The sequence below is a fragment of the Microcebus murinus genome, chromosome 2 (genome assembly GCF_040939455.1).
Source record: "Microcebus murinus isolate Inina chromosome 2, M.murinus_Inina_mat1.0, whole genome shotgun sequence".
NCBI classification, from domain to species: Eukaryota; Metazoa; Chordata; class Mammalia; order Primates; family Cheirogaleidae; genus Microcebus; species Microcebus murinus.
Genome location: NC_134105.1, coordinates 75555959 through 75572358, shown reverse-complemented (window position 1 = coordinate 75572358; position 16400 = coordinate 75555959). Strand labels below are relative to the sequence as shown.

Sequence of the window (16400 nt, the reverse complement as noted above, 5' to 3'; positions counted from 1 at the left end):
TGGATTTTAGCCCCCAATTATCCGCTTAGGCACAAGCCAGATGCCTTCTATTTGATCCAGAAAAGGGTGCCTAGAGCCAAGCTCCTGTATAACTTGCTTGCTTTCTTTTCTCTTAAATTAACATTATGAACATTTCCTCGTGTTATGATGTGCTTCTTGAAAATGTGATTTAATAAGATAATTTATTTCTTTTAATAAAAGAAATAAGGCCAGGTATGGTGACTCATGCCTGTAATTCTAGCACTTTGGGAGGCTGAGATGGGAGGATTGCTTGATGCAAGGAGTCTGAGACCAGCCTGAGCAAGAGCAAGACCCTGTCTCTACAAAAAATAGAGAAATTAGCCAGGTGTGGTGGCATGTGCTTGTAGTCCCAGCTACTCGGGAGGCTGAGGCAGGAGGATTACCTGAGCCCAGGAATTGGATGTTGTAGTGAGCTATGATGATACCACTGCACTCTAGACAGGGTGACAGAAAGAGACCCTATCTCAAAAAAAAAAAAAAGAGAGAGAGAGAGAGAGAAAGAAAGAAATTTCACAGACTGGCTGTCTACATAGAAAATTCAAGACAAAGAATCTATAGACAAATTATTAGAGCTAAAAAGAGCATTGCGGTATAGGAGATTAATACAAATATCTATTTGTATACACCACAACAAATACTTAGAAAATGTAATAAAAAGAATGGTTGTCTAGAAACATTCACATGAAGCAGAAAGGCAACCCCAAAATACCCACTTAGCATTGACCCAGATGGATTAAGGCAGTTCAGTGGAATGACAAGCTCCCTACTAGGGAAGGGGAATCAGGAGGCCATAAGCTTCCCAGAGCCTGGCTTTGTGTCTTCTCCTGCATCTGCTCTTCTTTAATCTCTCTCTCCCTGTGTCTCTGGCCCTGCTGCAGGCTGACCACTTCGGTGGACGCTGTGGTTGCCATCTGTGTGATTTTCGCCATGTCCTTCGTCCCAGCAAGCTTTGTCCTTTATTTGATCCAGGAGAGAGTGAACAAAGCCAAGCACCTCCAGTTTGTCAGTGGAGTGAGCTCCACCACCTACTGGCTGACCAACTTCTTCTGGGACATCGTGAGTGTCAGCTCATGGCGCCTCCCTCACCTCCATGGGCCAAGGTGGCACCTGCGTGTGCTCTGAAGGAGGGGACACAGTGGTGGTGGGGGTTCCTCACTCTGCCAGGGCTGCTGGAAGGTGCTGGACTGAGGGCCTTGCATGTATGCTGTCCTTTGACATCTTCTTAGAAGGGCACAAAACTAGGAACCCAAAGCTGGAGAAGGATGCAGGGTGCAGCTTAACAGCTGTTGAGTGGAGACTCTCTGTGTCCTGCACTGAGGGGGCTTCTGGCCCCCTGAATAGCTGCTGCACTGCAGGCATGAGGCTGGCCTTCCTGGGAATAGTCTGCAGTTGAAAAGATAATACCGAGGGGTCCTTCACCCTACTTCCCCTTCTTAAGTCCTGCCCCACCCTCAAAAGGATAAGGGTAAAACTTACCCTGTGGTAGGATCACCAGATAAATATAGGACACCCAGTTAAATCTGAATGTCAGTTAAACAATGAATAATTTTTAGTATAAGTATATCCCACTTCAAATATTACATGGGACATACTTATATAAAAAACTACTGATTGTTTGTCTGAAATTCAAGTTTAACTGGGCATCCTATATTTTTATTTGCTAAATCTGCCAACCCTACCAAGTGGCCTTATTTTGCTTTCCCAATATAACAAGATCTTTGTTAGATTAGATTAGCCACCACTTTAGGAAAATGAAGAAAAAATTATTTATCAAATCAATAACAGACTACCACCTCTCTGACAACCCAGGCTGGTAGGGACTGGGGAGTGTCAGCATAGGGTACCTTATGACAGGCCACGGGGTCAAAATGAAGTGATAGCAAAGGCTGAGTTAGGAGGTGGCAGTGATCATTAGGACGCCAGTGTATTCTGGGTACCGTGAATAATGAGATCCTTAATTTTATCTCAGCATTCTAAGACCAACATGAGCCTCCACTTAGTATGACGATAAGTTGTCAACTGATGGAGACCAACACAAACCACCTTCTCTATTATGGCTTTTAATGATGACGGCCAGTGTTAGGATTCCAGAAGACATTTCTTTGACCTCACTAAACTTGTTAAGCAGCTATCACTTAACAATACAAAACCAGAAATTATCAGTAGCAACTAAATTCTTTCCTCTCTCTTTTGTCTACATGGAGAAATACAAACACACGGGGAGGAGGTCAGAATCTGCAAGCCTTTCTTTGGACAAGACTGTCACTTGCCGGGGCCACATTGGCCCTGCGATTTTAACACTAAAGGCGCTAGGCTCACCTGCACTGAAACGCTACTTATTAAAGTGCTGCTTCTTTTCTTTTACTTTTTTCAAAAGATGAGGAATAGAATTTACACTAGGGGCTGGCCCATAGAACGGGGAACTGGGGAAGGTGCTACAGACAGAGATGGCAGAGCCCAGAGAGAGAGATGTGGCTGGTAGGATAGGGTGGATATCTGACGTAGGAGGTGATACTAGCAAGGTAGACAATTGGCCGTCCAATGAAGGGTGAGAAGATGGTGGTACCTTATTAGCAGGCTTCCTGATGCTCTAGAATTTTAAAGCTGGCCTGGAATCTGAGCCCTAGGATCTAGATTTTTGGAACTTATCACTCTTATTAACCAGTGGCAAAAAGACAACACATGCTTGGGGTGCATAATTGAATCAATAAACAAACAATTGTTGTTTGTATCATTTACTTAGTGCATGTATGATGTTTTAAATTCTTATCTTTTTATGTATGTCATCTGTTTTTGTTTTCTTTTAAAATTTGAAACAATTACAGACTTACAGAAAAGTTGCAAATACAGTTCAAAAAAATTTTTCCCCAAGCCATTTGAGAGTAACTTCTCAACAAGATGCCCCCATTTTCCCCGTACACACATCCCAGCACCTCCGACGTGTACCTCCCACAAATGAGGACAGCTCCATACAACACAACACACCGTCAACATCAGGAAACCCGCACTAATACGTCACCACCCCCAATCCTCAGAGCCCACCCAGCTTTCACCCATTGCCCCAATAACATCTTTCATAGAAAGGGATCTAGCTCAGAATCATACACGGCATGTAGTTGTCCTATCTGTTTAGTCACCTTCAACCTGGAACAGTTCCACAGTCTTTCCTTAATACCCATGGCCTTGACACTTTTGAAGATTATAGGCCAGTTATTTTGCAGAATGCCCTTCAGTGTGAGTTTGTCCGAGGACTCCCCGTGATTGGGTCGAGGGTGCGCATCTTTGGCAGCAGCGTCATGGAATAGATGCTGTGCTCTTCTCATTGCATCTTACCTAGTAGCTTCTGATTTCAATTTGTCCTATTACTGATGATGTTCACTTTGGTCATTTAAGAAGGTGTCTGCTGAGCTTCTCCACTGTAAAGTTACTATTTGCTCCTTTACAATTAATAAAAATTGGGGGAGAGGTGCTTTGAAGAAATGTAAATATCCTGTTTGTTATCCAACTTTCCATTTATTCATCATTTATTTATTTCTGTGTATAATCATAGTTCCTATGTTAATCAATGTACTACAATCCAATACCATCATCATTTATTTTGACATTCAGGTTTCCCCAGTGTGGCCAGTGGGAGCCCCTGCAAGCTGGCCTCTGTGTCCTGTTGACTTGTGTCCCCATCCTCCTCGAGCACCCCCTTGCTGTCTGTCACAGCAGAGGACCATCCAGGACCATCCTGTACCTGCCCCCCACCCACCCACCCACCACTGACTCTGGAATAAACACACTGTCATGTAAGGAGTCTTGGTTTCTTCTAGTGGGAAGTGACCCTTAGAAACCAAGATCTGGTGCCAGATATGTTCATTGCCACTGGAGTTGGTCCCAGGTTTTCTCACTGGCTAGAGCTAGGGAAATGTATGTGGACACAAAGATACACACAGACTTACATCTGTATTTTTATGTCTGTCTATCTATACACTGAACACTATAAGCTCACCAAAACCTCTAGCTCCAATCCAACATCACAAGACTCATTCTAGTTTTCTGTCTTTCTATATTCTCCAAGAATGACTTCTTGGAGAAACTGACTTCTATTAGTTCCAACTCATTTACCTACCTGAGCACTACACCTATGTATAATGAATGCCCCTCTCTGCCACCACCCCCTCCCCCGGTGGACACCCCCCTCTACTGCTCCAGCTGCCCCTGCTGCGTGCAGATTCTCCCCATTCTGCTCTGGCGCTGATACCCCAACCAGATCAACCCCCTGGGAGGATGTCCTCCTAGTCCCAGTGGAGGATGCACCAGGCTGCCCTCTCACCCTTCTCTGGCTTTCATCCTGCTCGAGACCACTGCGGCTCCTCCCCACCCCTACTGTGGCTGTGCACCTTTCCACGTGCAACCTAATGGCTTTATTGTTTAAACAAGTATCAACATCTGTTTGTGCTTTGTGAAGGAAAGAACCACATTTTAAATTTTTCTGAATTCCAGAGACATGCATGGAGAGTAAAACCAACAGGATTTCGTGACCAATTAGAGAGAGTAAGAGATCAGGTGGAATTTTATAATTTATGCTTTCAAAAGATACAGACTGAAGGTTACCTGAGCAGGGAGGTGGGGTGTGGGGTAGGATAGAAGATGAGAGACAGCTTGACATACGTCTGCTAACCAAGAGCTGCTTGTACAGCTAGAACCAGAATCCCAGACCCTAAGAGCAGAGGAACCTGGTCCCTCCCCTCATTTTGCAGCCCAGGCATCAGAGGTCCCAGAGCATCAATGACTTGTGCTCCTCTTCTCTCTTAAAGATGAATTACGCTGTGAGTGCTGGACTGGTGGTGGGCATCTTCATCGGGTTTCAGAAGAAAGCCTACACTTCCCCAGAAAATCTGCCTGCCCTGGTTGCACTGCTCATGCTGTACGGGTAAGCTGTTCGGGCAATTAGCTAATGCCACCAAAGGGAGACCAGCGGAGGGGGGATGGTCTTCCTACAGAACACCTGGGCTTTCCTGCGGCCACGGCATCTACAAGTGCAGCTCCTAGCCCCGGGTAGGGCCTGAGGCTGCCAACCAGGAATGTGTCTGGCTTCTGTTTCTCACTCCACCGATGGAGGTACTTCAGAGGCCTCGTCCATTCAAGGACAATGAGAAAAGCCCCACATGTCTGAATCCTCTTCCACTCAAACTGCAGCCTTGACCAAAGGCTACAGTCACTCCCCAGATCCTCAGCCAGCTCTGAGGCTGATGCGTCTGTGGTCGACTGTCCATCTCAGTGTCTCCACCAGTACTGGCCGCGAGTCATCTGTACGCAGCAGGACAGTCCTGCTGAAAAGCTGCTCCCGAGTCAGGGCCAGGGGTGACGCAGGGATTATGTCTTGTAGAAACTCGGGCACAGCATGCAGCTCTACAGCCCAGGCCCACCACTTTCTACAAGTGCAACTGCGGATGAGTAATTCACCCAGCTGGGCCTCAGTTTCCTCATCTGTAACATGGAAATGATGATACTTAGCCCTCCTATGTGGGCCAGTAGAGTCTAGCTATAGCAATGGTCTCCACTCTCTCTTGGAAATAGAGAATCCAGGAACCAGTGTGACTGTGAGCTATGAGGATGAGCTTGCTGGGACTTTCAGCTCTGCTTTGCTGATCCAGCTAGAGTGGGAAGCATCGCAGGGTAGAGAACCCCCCCTGTGTGGTGAACAAGGCTTTATAATTTACAAAGTATAAACACAGTTCCTGTCCCATTTGCTCTTCACAAAACCCCATGAGGTGGTCAGGGCAAGCGTTGCTATCTTCATTTATAGTTGAGGCACAGAGACCAAGGGATAGAGTATCTCTTTGGTCCTCCTGGGACTCTGGCCTGTTCAAGCATGTCACCTCATGTATCAGGGGCGCGCATTATATCTAGAAGTATAGCAGATGGAATGGAACCTGGAACTCCATCCCACTGAGTTGTGTCATTTCACACAGATGGGCGGTCATTCCCATGATGTACCCAGCATCCTTCCTGTTTGATGTCCCCAGCACAGCCTATGTGGCTTTGTCTTGTGCTAACCTGTTCATCGGCATCAACAGCAGTGCCATCACCTTCATCTTGGAACTATTTGAGAATAACCAGGTGAGCGTGGCTTTCTTGGCTTCTTTGCTTGATTAGTAGGATAATAGGGGGTATGTGTTGGCCAAGCAGAGCCATGGACAAGCATGTAGGAGTAGAAGCTTACCACAAGCTTAGTGCACAGATGTGTGTCACTTTCTTCTTGCCTGCCTCCCCCTCCCTTCCTCCCCTTCTTTCCTTCATCCTCCACTCCTTCCCTCCCTTCCCCCTCCTTCCTTCCCTCCCTCCCTCCACTCCACTCTCCTCCCTCCATCCTTCCTTCAAGCTTCTTGTTTGTGTGTTCTGAGTGTCACAGTTATCTGAGCTTATTCTACAAGCCATAAATGACTTCTCACAATCATAAGCTTTCAGATTTGCTTCTTCAAGAAGGTTTCCTCAAGGACTTTGAGCATTAGGCTACATACACACACACACACACACAATGCATTCAGGCAATTTCAAAATTTTAAAGGAACAAAGAGGCAGGCAATGAAAAATCTCCTTCCTGCCCCTGTTTCCCATTTACCAAGTTCCCTTCTCCAGGGGCAACCTCTTATTAGAGTTTCTTAGGTGTTCTGAAGACATATTAGCAAGTACGTGTATATTCTTTCCCCCACTGTCTTGTGGAAATTGTAACATTCTAAAATACACTATTCCGTGTGCAAATTAATCCTGAGGACAGGACTGAGAATTCCTGGTGCTAAGTGACTCCCTTGTTTGAGTTATGAAGCCTAGTTGTCCCATCCACACCCTCTGAATTCCCCCTTTCCAGAGACAGACGACCAGACTAAATCTTCAAAAACCCAGCAATGGCTGCTGGGCTGTCTTTACACCACACTCCCACCTGCTGCCGCTGGGCCTGAGTCCCCAGGCGCCTCACTAGCCTTTCCTCTCCTCGTTGGTCTTCCCAGCACAGAGAGTGGTACCGGCCAGCGGTCTGTACTGCCGCCCTGCACCCCACCTCCCCCCTGCCTCTGGGCCCCGCCGGGAAAACAGGGTAAATCTGTGCCAAGGCCCCATGGCTAACCCCAGTCCTGAGGCCTACTGAGTGTGTGCGTCTTTCCCACACCTTGTCAGGCTTTCTGTGGCTGCCAAGCAAGCAAGGAAGCCCCATCTGTCCCATGAATGATGAGAAATATGGCATGTCACAGTCAGACTGCAGAAGGGGCTGCATGAGAACACAGACCCAGACGATGCCAGAGCACGCTGGTGGACTGAAACTGCTGCTCTTCTAAGCTGTTTTTGTCACAGACTCACAGACAACTAGGTCTTAAGAGAGTGTGTCACTTCAGAACAATTAAACGGCATGCTTAAAGCACTGGGAGCATACTCCCTCCTGCAGCTGCACCTGTTTAGCCAACATTTGCTGAGCACTCCCCCTTAAAAGCAGGTAACTTTCACATATAATAGTGGATAGATGGACGCTGCAGAAATGCCCAGTATCCCACCGGAGGCCCAGGGCCCGGCAGCTGCTGCCCCTGCTCGGTCAGGAGGTACTTACTAGGTGAGCACAGTGGGATGGACGTGCCCACGTAAACAGGGTGACACCCAGTCCTGCCCTCCAGGAGCTCCCTTTCCAATCAGGAAAGGACCTGCCCACCAAGTCAGCAAGTCACAGAGCATGACATTCCGTAAGACATTCCATATGACAGAGTGTCAAAGGAGTGGGGCAGAAGGCCACACGCTGCAGGTCAGAGTGGGCCAGAAGGCCGAGCTGCAGGGGCTGGGAACTCTCAGTGGAGGAAACTCAATTTGAACCTGGCTTGGAACAAGTAGAATTTTATTAGCCCATTTGATAAATATTGAAGTGACTCCTATGAGCTAATCATTGTGCAAGTATTTACGAAGGACACAAAAATAATTAGGACCCAATCCCTGCCCTCCAGGGAACCGCTGACTAGCGGAGAAAGTAGGCAGGTTAGAAAAAAATTAATCACAGCAATGTGATCAGCACTGTAAGGGAGAAATGGAGATTTTATCTTGGGGATCTGGGAAAGCATGTGAGAGAAGGGGCTACCTGAGCAAGCTTTCTGCAGGAGAGCAGGAATCTGTCAGAAAGCAGAGGGCAGCAGATAATAGAAACTGCAAATACAAAGGCAAAAACAAATACAGAGGCAAAAGTGCTCAGTGATTTGGGGAAGAGTTGGGGAGGGTGGAGGAGGTAGGGAAGGATGAGGTGACCTGGGCAGAGTTGCAGAGGCTGGGGTAGGGATGGGCCAGATGCAGTGTGTGCTATGCCCCAGCCCGGAGCTTCACCTGCCCCTACCCCTTGGTGTCCCTTCTACCTTCATAGGTGAGGCTCTGCCCAACAAGACAGCTCAGGGCTGCTCCCCCTTGGTACAAGCTGCACCAAGACAGAGCTGATGAAGGAGCCTCAGGCCTGGGGATGGCTCACAGCTGTACCTAGGAGAGACTCTGGCCTCCCTCCGGCAGCTGCCACATGCCCTGGTAACAGATGCCTCCGAGGGCCCCTGGGCACTTTCAGAGTCTGCGCAGAGCTCCCCCAGCAGACGGCAGGCGCTGCTCCTCTGCAGATTCCTGCCCTTACCCGGAGTCACCGGGGGTTAAGGAAAGGGATGGTTAGCCTCAGTGCCCACACAGTCCTGGGCTTAGTCCATGTTGAGGAAATGCTGTCTGGCAAGATGAAGGAGCAGCTCTTGCCCAACAGAAACGTGCAGGGAGCCCAGTCATTGATGAGGCATTAATTGATTATTTCCTTTCCCAGTCCTGAGGCACTTCCTGCAAGAACTTCAGGACTTGCACATCAAACCCCTGTGTTCTGCCTGACAAATCCCTCCTGTGGCCAGTCTGGCTGTAAGGACTCCTTGTCTGCAGGCCTCGTCCCGGTCCTGCTGTGTGGGGTCATCCAGGCCCCACCTGCTCAGGATGGAGTGGGCTCTGCCCTCACTTCCAGCAGTCCTGCTTCTCTGTTTCAGACACTGCTCAGGTTCAATGCCATGCTGAGGAAGCTGCTCATCATCTTCCCCCACTTCTGCCTGGGCCGGGGCCTCATTGACCTGGCGCTGAGCCAGGCCGTGACAGACGTCTACGCTCGGTTTGGTGGGTGACGGTGGTGACCTGTGGAGTTGGCCCAGGAAGGGCTGTGGTGGGAGTTCCTAGGCCAGACCTGCAGCCTGGGCTGGGGCTCTGAGGGCACCTTGTTGGTCTGGGAGTGTCCTGCCCCCCAGGCAAGGTGGAGCCACAGGAGGGCTGGAGGGCAGGATAGCAGGCTCCTCCTATGCCCTGCTCTGACAGAGAAGCCCAGAGGAGCCTGGTGGTTAGTTCCTGCATAATCCCTGGCGGGCCGGGTGTTGCGGTCAGTGTGTAGGGGGAGCTGGGGCAGCTCCAGCAGACTCAGCTCCTGTTGATTCCGCAGGCGAGGAGCACTCTTCCAACCCGTTCCAGTGGGACCTGATCGGGAAGAACCTGGCCGCCATGGCGTTGGAAGGGGTCGTGTACTTCCTGCTCACCCTCCTCGTCCAGCACCACTTTTTCCTCACCCAGTGGTACGTCCACGCCCACCCCAGGGCCAACAGGCATCTCAGTGCCACCAGGACTGGACTTCACACCTGCCTGTGGCATGGGCGTCTGTTTCCTGGGAAACTCCACTCTGTGATGGGTTTTTACAGAACACAAGGAGAGACAGGTTAAAATTGGCACATTAGAGTTTGTGATGAGTTTCAACTTTATTTAAAATGCAATGTTATCAGTTTCAATTGCTAATATTTAATTATTTCCATTTAATTACTACATACTCAATTTAATTGGATGATAGCATTACAAACAGCAATGGTTAAGGGGTATCCAAAGTACTAGGGAATAGATTTATGTCTTCCTGAGAGAGGAGATGCAGCAGGCCCCTTTGCTAATTAGAGATCCAGGCGTGGGGGCAGGAGAGGGAAGCAAGGGAGAGTTTGGGCCGTTCACCAGGATGCAGCCGGGAGCCACATGGAGGGTGAGGGCAGTGATCGCTGCCAACCCTGCTCTTGACCAGGACGCCTCAGCTGCCAGGTCGGCTGGCCTGCGCCATTCTACCCAGGGTCTTCCCCAGGCCTGCTGGTCCCTGCTCACACTAGCGCGGGGGGGGGGGGGGGGGGGGCGGGGGGCTCCGCTTTCCAGAGGGCAGCACCTCTGCAACCGAGGCTGAGCTTCACTGGCCTCCCTAGCAAGCTGTCCTGGATGGCGTTCTGTTTCTTAACCTTCCTCCTCTCAGGCTGACTCTGGTCACAGGTAAATAAAGATTCCAAGAATTTGTTTTTAGGTTTTTTGGGGTTTTTTTTTGAGACAGAGTCTCACTTTGTTGCCCAGGCTACAGTGAGTGCCATGGTGTCAGCCTAGCTCACAGCAACCTCAAACTCCTGGGCTCAAGCAATCCTCCCGCCTAAGCCTCCCAAGTAGCTGGAACTACAGGCATGCGCCACCATGCCCGGCTAATTTTTTCTCTATATATATTAGTTGGCCAATTAATTTCTTTCTATTTATAGTAGAGACAGGGTCTCGCTCTTGCTCAGGCTGGTTTCGAACTCCTGACCTTGAGCAATCCACCCACCTCGGCCTCCCAGAGTGCTAGGATTATAGGCGTGAGCCACCGTGCCCGGCCTGTTTTTAGGTTTTGATCCATAGGGCATTGATTTATTGCAAATGAATAACCCTCATAGGGTTATGAGGGTTGAATGAGATAATGCATGTCAACACATTCCAATAAAACATGGTCAGGAACTGGTTCTAGTTAAGGAGAGGAATTGTTGCATGAGGAATTACTGACCGTGTGACCCTCAGCCCTTGTAGATTCTCTCTGCAGCTTTGGGCATACCTTTTAGAAGCCTTTATGTGGGGAAAGAGTAGGGCAGAGGATTGGCTGCCAAAACCAACTCATATTAGCTTCAAACTGATGGCAACACAACTGTGTGAGTCCTGCCTGCATTCGGGTCTAAAGAGGACCAGGGAAGCAGACCACAGTCTCTGGCTTCTAGAAAGTCAGAGAGGGTTTCTGAGAAGAGGCTGTGTCTTTAGGGATGGGGAAGATTCCATCTGGCAGGGGGACAGGAGGAAGAGAACGCTGAGGGGCTGGAAACACTGCAGTGGCTGGCAGGTGGGAACAGCCGAGGGGGCTGGGTCCAGGGGTAGGTGCCAGTGGCTGAGGGGAGCTAGTGCGAGGGGTGAGTGGTAAGGGGGGTTGGGCCCTAGCGCAGGGCGCCCATCCCAGCTGGGGAGTGAGCGTTTCAAGCTACAGCTGATGAAGGACCACGGAAGGTTTTGAGGCTTGAAGTGGCCAGATGACAGCACTGTTTTGAAGAGGTTGAGTTGGCGGGGTGGACTAGGGGAAGTAGGAAGCTCGGCTGATGGTAACCCACCTTTGCCGAGTGCTTGCCATAGAGGAAGGGTTTTGTTTTGTTTTGTTTTTTGTTTTTTGAGACAGAGTCTCACTTTGTTGCCCAGGCTAGATTGAGTGCCGTGGCGTCAGCCTAGCTCACAGCAACCTCAAACTCCTGGGCTCAAGCAATCCTCCTGCCTCAGCCTCTCGAGTAGCTGGGACTACAGGCATGTGCCACCATGCCCGGCTAATGTTTTCTATATATATTAGTTAGCCAATTAATTTCTTTCTATTTATAATAGAGACAGGGTCTCGCTCTTGCTCAGGTTGGTTTTGAACTCCTGAACTCAAACGATCCACCCGCCTCGGCCTCCCAGAGAGCTAGGATTACAGGTGTGAGCCACCGCGCCGGGCCAGAGGAAGGGTTTTAGTAACAGTAGCAGCTCCCAGGCCCTGCATCTTCACCCTGCACCAGGCACTGTGCTGAGTTCATCTTTGCCACAGTCTTATGGAGCAAATATTAGTATCCCCTTCCCCATCACATGATTAAAGGAGGTAAGGTTCAGAGAAGTTCAATGACATGCCCAAGGTCACCCATGGGAAGGCCATGACTGGAACCCAGGGCTGACTCTGGACTTGAGCACGTCTCTACCTAGTGCCTGATGTCTCTCCTGTTGGGAGGCCTTTTTAGAGTTTAAGCTTTAGGAATGGAAGCCCAGAAGGAAGCTGAGGTGAAGGAATAGGAAGAAAGGTCAGTTGGTAAGGACGGTGCCAAGGACGCGGTACACCCAACCCAATCCTGTCCCCTTTCCTTCCTGTAGGATTGCAGAGCCCTCTAAGGAGCCCATTGTGGATGAAGATGATGATGTGGCTGAAGAAAGACAAAGAATTATTAGTGGGGGAAATAAAACTGATATCTTAAGGCTAAATGAGCTAACCAAGGTAAGGGAATAGGCACAGGCATGTTAGTTTGGAGGCGCTGGTTACACCCACAGATCGCACGATGTTGCAGTTTCCTTCTGTAGAACAAGCAATATGCTGATGCCAGCAGTTTGGTTTCCTAATTTTATGTAGGTTTGCCATTTCTGTGTTATAACTTGTCTTCAGAACATCTAAATCCAATGCATTTCCCTGCTATTCATCTCGGATACTGACACAGGGCCTTGGCAGGACCCACTCCAACTGAGCATCACTCAGCTTTCTCTGTTCCATTTATGCACAGTGTGGGTCAGCTTCGAGATTTCTCAGTGCTCATGCCAATACGTAACCTCCTACTGCCGGTACTTTTCTCCTCAGGCATCCTTTGCTTTTTGTTCCCTCTTCCCCTCCCTGCTCTAACCCCGCCTTGGTTCTCAGTCCAGTTTCTCCGGATCTTGCAGATTTACTCAGGCACCTCCAGCCCAGCGGTGGACAGGCTGTGTGTCGGCGTCCGCCCTGGAGAGGTGGGTACTCCGCAGACCACGGGGGAAAGGGCTGCAGAGAAGCAGTTCTTGCGCCTGACTCTCCTCCCCTCTAAGGCAGAGCTATCTGATAGGAATATAATGCAAGCCATGTTTGTAATTTTACATGTTTTTAGTAGCCACATGGAAAGAGTAAAAAGAAAACAGGTGAAATTAATTTTAATATTATTTTTATTTTACCTGATACAGCAAAAGAGTATCATTTCAACATGGAATTAATATGAAACATTATTAATGAGACATTTTGAATTTTTTTTTTTTTTTTTTTTGCTCTAAGTCTTCAAAATCCAGCATGCCTTTGACACTCAGTGCCCATGTCAATTGGGACTTAGATGTGTTTCAAGTGCTCAGGAGCCACATGTGGCTAGTGGCCTTGTGATGATAGCCTGGGTCTACAATGCTCCCTCAGTCCCCACACTTGCCCTGAGGCCTGACATTCCAGACCTCCTTGGTCTCTAGGGCCAGGCCGATTCTTTGATTTCTCCTAGTGCTTTGGCCTCCTGGGAGTGAATGGTGCTGGCAAAACAACCACATTCAAGATGCTCACCGGGGACACCACAGTGACCTCAGGGGATGCCACTGTAGCAGGCAAGAGGTGAGTGCCCTGCTCCTCCTGTCTCAGGGCGTCTCTCACAGGACCTGGGCCATGTCCCAGTCCTAGCATAGGGAGGGTGACCATCAGGCCCTATGCTGGGGTGGCTCTGAGGCCCAGAAGGATCTGTGCAGGTACAGAGGAGGGGGCTTATTGGGGCCTCCCAAAGAGCATGGTCCCAAAAGCCCAAGACATAGACCCACCAGAAAATTGAATTGAATTGTGATTATTAAGAGATTCCTCTATTAGCACAGATTCTTGGAAATTTCTAAGAAGCACTGAGTCAGTGGTTCTTAATCTCTCTGTGGTCATGGACTCCTTTAAGCATCGGATAAACACTTGCACCCTCATTTTTGCAAAAAGTTTCAGGGAATTTACTGAGCCAGGAAGCATATTTATGATCCTGCAGGAGCCCCTGGACCCCGGTTAAGAAGCCCTGTGATGAAGCATCATTTTTCTGGGCTGAGTTTCTAGAAGGGGGCCCATTCAAGGGCCCTTGGGGGGCCTTATTCTGCATTGACCATTTGTGGTCTGATGCTTGGCTTTGCCAGACCAGGGAGCATAAAGGGAAATCTGGCAGGTGCCCTTGGATTCTGGAGGGTGACTGTTGCTGCTGTAATAAAGTGTGTGTGAACAGGCTGGTCTGCGGGACAGGACAGAGAGGATGAGCTCTCGCTTGTTTGTCTCTATCCTGGCTGCAGGAAGAGCTTGAAAAGCAAAGCTTACACACAGTAAATGTGCCCAGAGGAAGCCTCTGCCCTGGTTTGTAAGTGGAGTCAGGCACTGCTGACATCTGCCCAGCATCTGCTTCACTGGGAGCCCCTTCCTACACCTGAAAGCCATCCCCAAAATGGCCCAGTACCCAATGGGCAGGGGGAGTCCTGAGCACACTTCACTAGCTCAGACAGGATGAATTTGATTCCCCAGCCTTCCGTGGCCATCTCTGTTGTGTTTACAGCAAAGGGACTGACAGGGGTGGAGCTAGGTCATGGCTGAGTCTTATATCTGCAGATGTAGCTTAGACTGCAGATGGTTTTTGTCATAGTGGGAAACTGCAGTATCCTCTTTCTGTCCTGTTTTTTGCATCCATATTTTTTTAAAAAATTTCAATGGATTTTGGGGGTATGAGTGATTTTTGTTACATGGAAGAATTGTATAATGCTGAAATCAGGGCTTCTAGTGCACCTGTCACCAGGCTAGTGTTCATTGTACCCAATAGGTAGATTGTTATCCCTCACTCTTCTTCCTCCCCTCTTTCTTGTTTCCAGTGTCCATTACACCTCTTTATTTTTTTTTTTTGTTTTGTTTTTTTTTTGTTTTTGTTTTTTGAGACAGAGTCTCACTTTGTTGTCCAGGCTAGAGTGAGTGCCGTGGCGTCAGCCTAGCTCACAGCAACCTCAAACTCCTGGGCTCAAGCGATCCTCCTGCCTCAGCCTCCCGAGTAGCTGGGACTACAGGCATGTGCCACCATGCCCGGCTAATTTTTTTTTTATATATATATCAGTTGGCCAATTAATTTCTTTCTATTTATAGTAGAGACGGGGTCTCGCTCTTGCTCAGGCTGGTTTTGAACTCCTGACCTTGAGCAATCCGCCCGCCTCGGCCTCCCAAGAGCTAGGATTACAGGCGTGAGCCACAGCGCCCGGCCCATTACACCTCTTTATGACTGTACATATCCCTCGTATAGGTCCCACTTATATGTAAGAACATGTAGTATTTGTTTTTCCATTCCTGGGATACTTCACTTAGGATAATGGCCTCCTATTCCATCCAAGTTACTACAAAAGACATCATTTCATTCTTTTTTGTGGCTCAGTAGTACTCTGTGGTGCATATATATATATATATATACACACACACACATTTTCTTTTTTTTTTTTTTTTTTTTTTTTTCCTTTCTGACTTAACTCCAAGGGACACACATTTTCTTTATCCACTCATCAGTTGATGGGCACTTAGGTTGATTTCATATTTTTGCAATTGTGAATTGTGCTGTGAAAAACATTTGGGTGCAGGCATCTTTCTTTTTATAAAATGGCTTCTTTTTCTTTGGGTAATACCCAGTAGTGGGATTGCTGGATCAAATCATAGGTCTACTTTTAGTTCTTTGAGGAATCTCCATACTGTTTTCCATAGAGGTTGTACTAGTTTACATTTCCACCAGCAGTGTATGACGTTCCCTTTTCACCACATCTGTGCCAATACATGTTGTTTTTTGACTGTCTAATAATAGCCATTCTGACAGGGGTAAAGTGGTATCTGATTGTGGTTTTAACTTTCATTTTCTTGATAATTAATGATATTGAGCATATTGTCATATGTTGGCTATCTATCTTCTTTTGTCTACTTTTTGATGGGGTTATTTGGTTTTTCTTGATGATTTGTTTGAGTTCTTTGTAGATTCTGGATATTAGTCCTTTGTTGTCTGTGTAACTTACAAATATTTTCTCCTATTCTTTAGGTTGTCTATTTACTCTACTGATTATTTCCTTTGCTGTACAGAAACTTTTAGTTTAATTAAGTCCCATTTATTTATTCTTGTTGTTGCTTTGTTTGCTATTGGGGTCTTGGTCATAAATTCTTTGCCTAGGCCAATGTCCAGAAGAGTTTTCCTACATTTTCTTCAAGAATTTTCATGGTATCAGGTCTTACATTTAAGTCTTTAATCAATCTTGTTAATTTTTGTATGTGGTAAGAGATAGGGGTCCAGTTTCATTCTTCTGCATGTAGCTATCTGATTTTCTCAGCATCCTTTCCCCAGTATATATCTTTGTCTGTTTTGTCAAAAAGCAGTTGGTTGTAGCTATATGACTTTATTTCTGGGTTGTCTATTCTGTTTCAAAGGTCTATGTGTCTACCTTTGTAGCAGTACCATGCTGGTTTCATTATGATAACCTTGTAGTATAATTTGGAGTTAGATAATGTGATG

At 47.9% G+C, this 16400-nt stretch overlaps 1 protein-coding gene across 1 annotated transcript in view; it reads left to right on the top strand.

Annotated features, from left to right (window-relative positions):
- ABCA4 (ATP binding cassette subfamily A member 4) overlaps positions 1-16400 on the top strand; it is a 129685-nt gene that overhangs the window by 98146 nt on the left and 15139 nt on the right. Inside the window, exons 36-43 of the mRNA XM_020283187.2 lie at positions 900-1077; positions 4824-4939; positions 5982-6129; positions 9042-9165; positions 9482-9611; positions 12241-12361; positions 12799-12861; positions 13368-13474. Of these exons, the coding sequence (XP_020138776.2) occupies positions 900-1077; positions 4824-4939; positions 5982-6129; positions 9042-9165; positions 9482-9611; positions 12241-12361; positions 12799-12861; positions 13368-13474 (987 nt within the window). The remainder of the gene's footprint in view (positions 1-899; positions 1078-4823; positions 4940-5981; positions 6130-9041; positions 9166-9481; positions 9612-12240; positions 12362-12798; positions 12862-13367; positions 13475-16400) is intronic.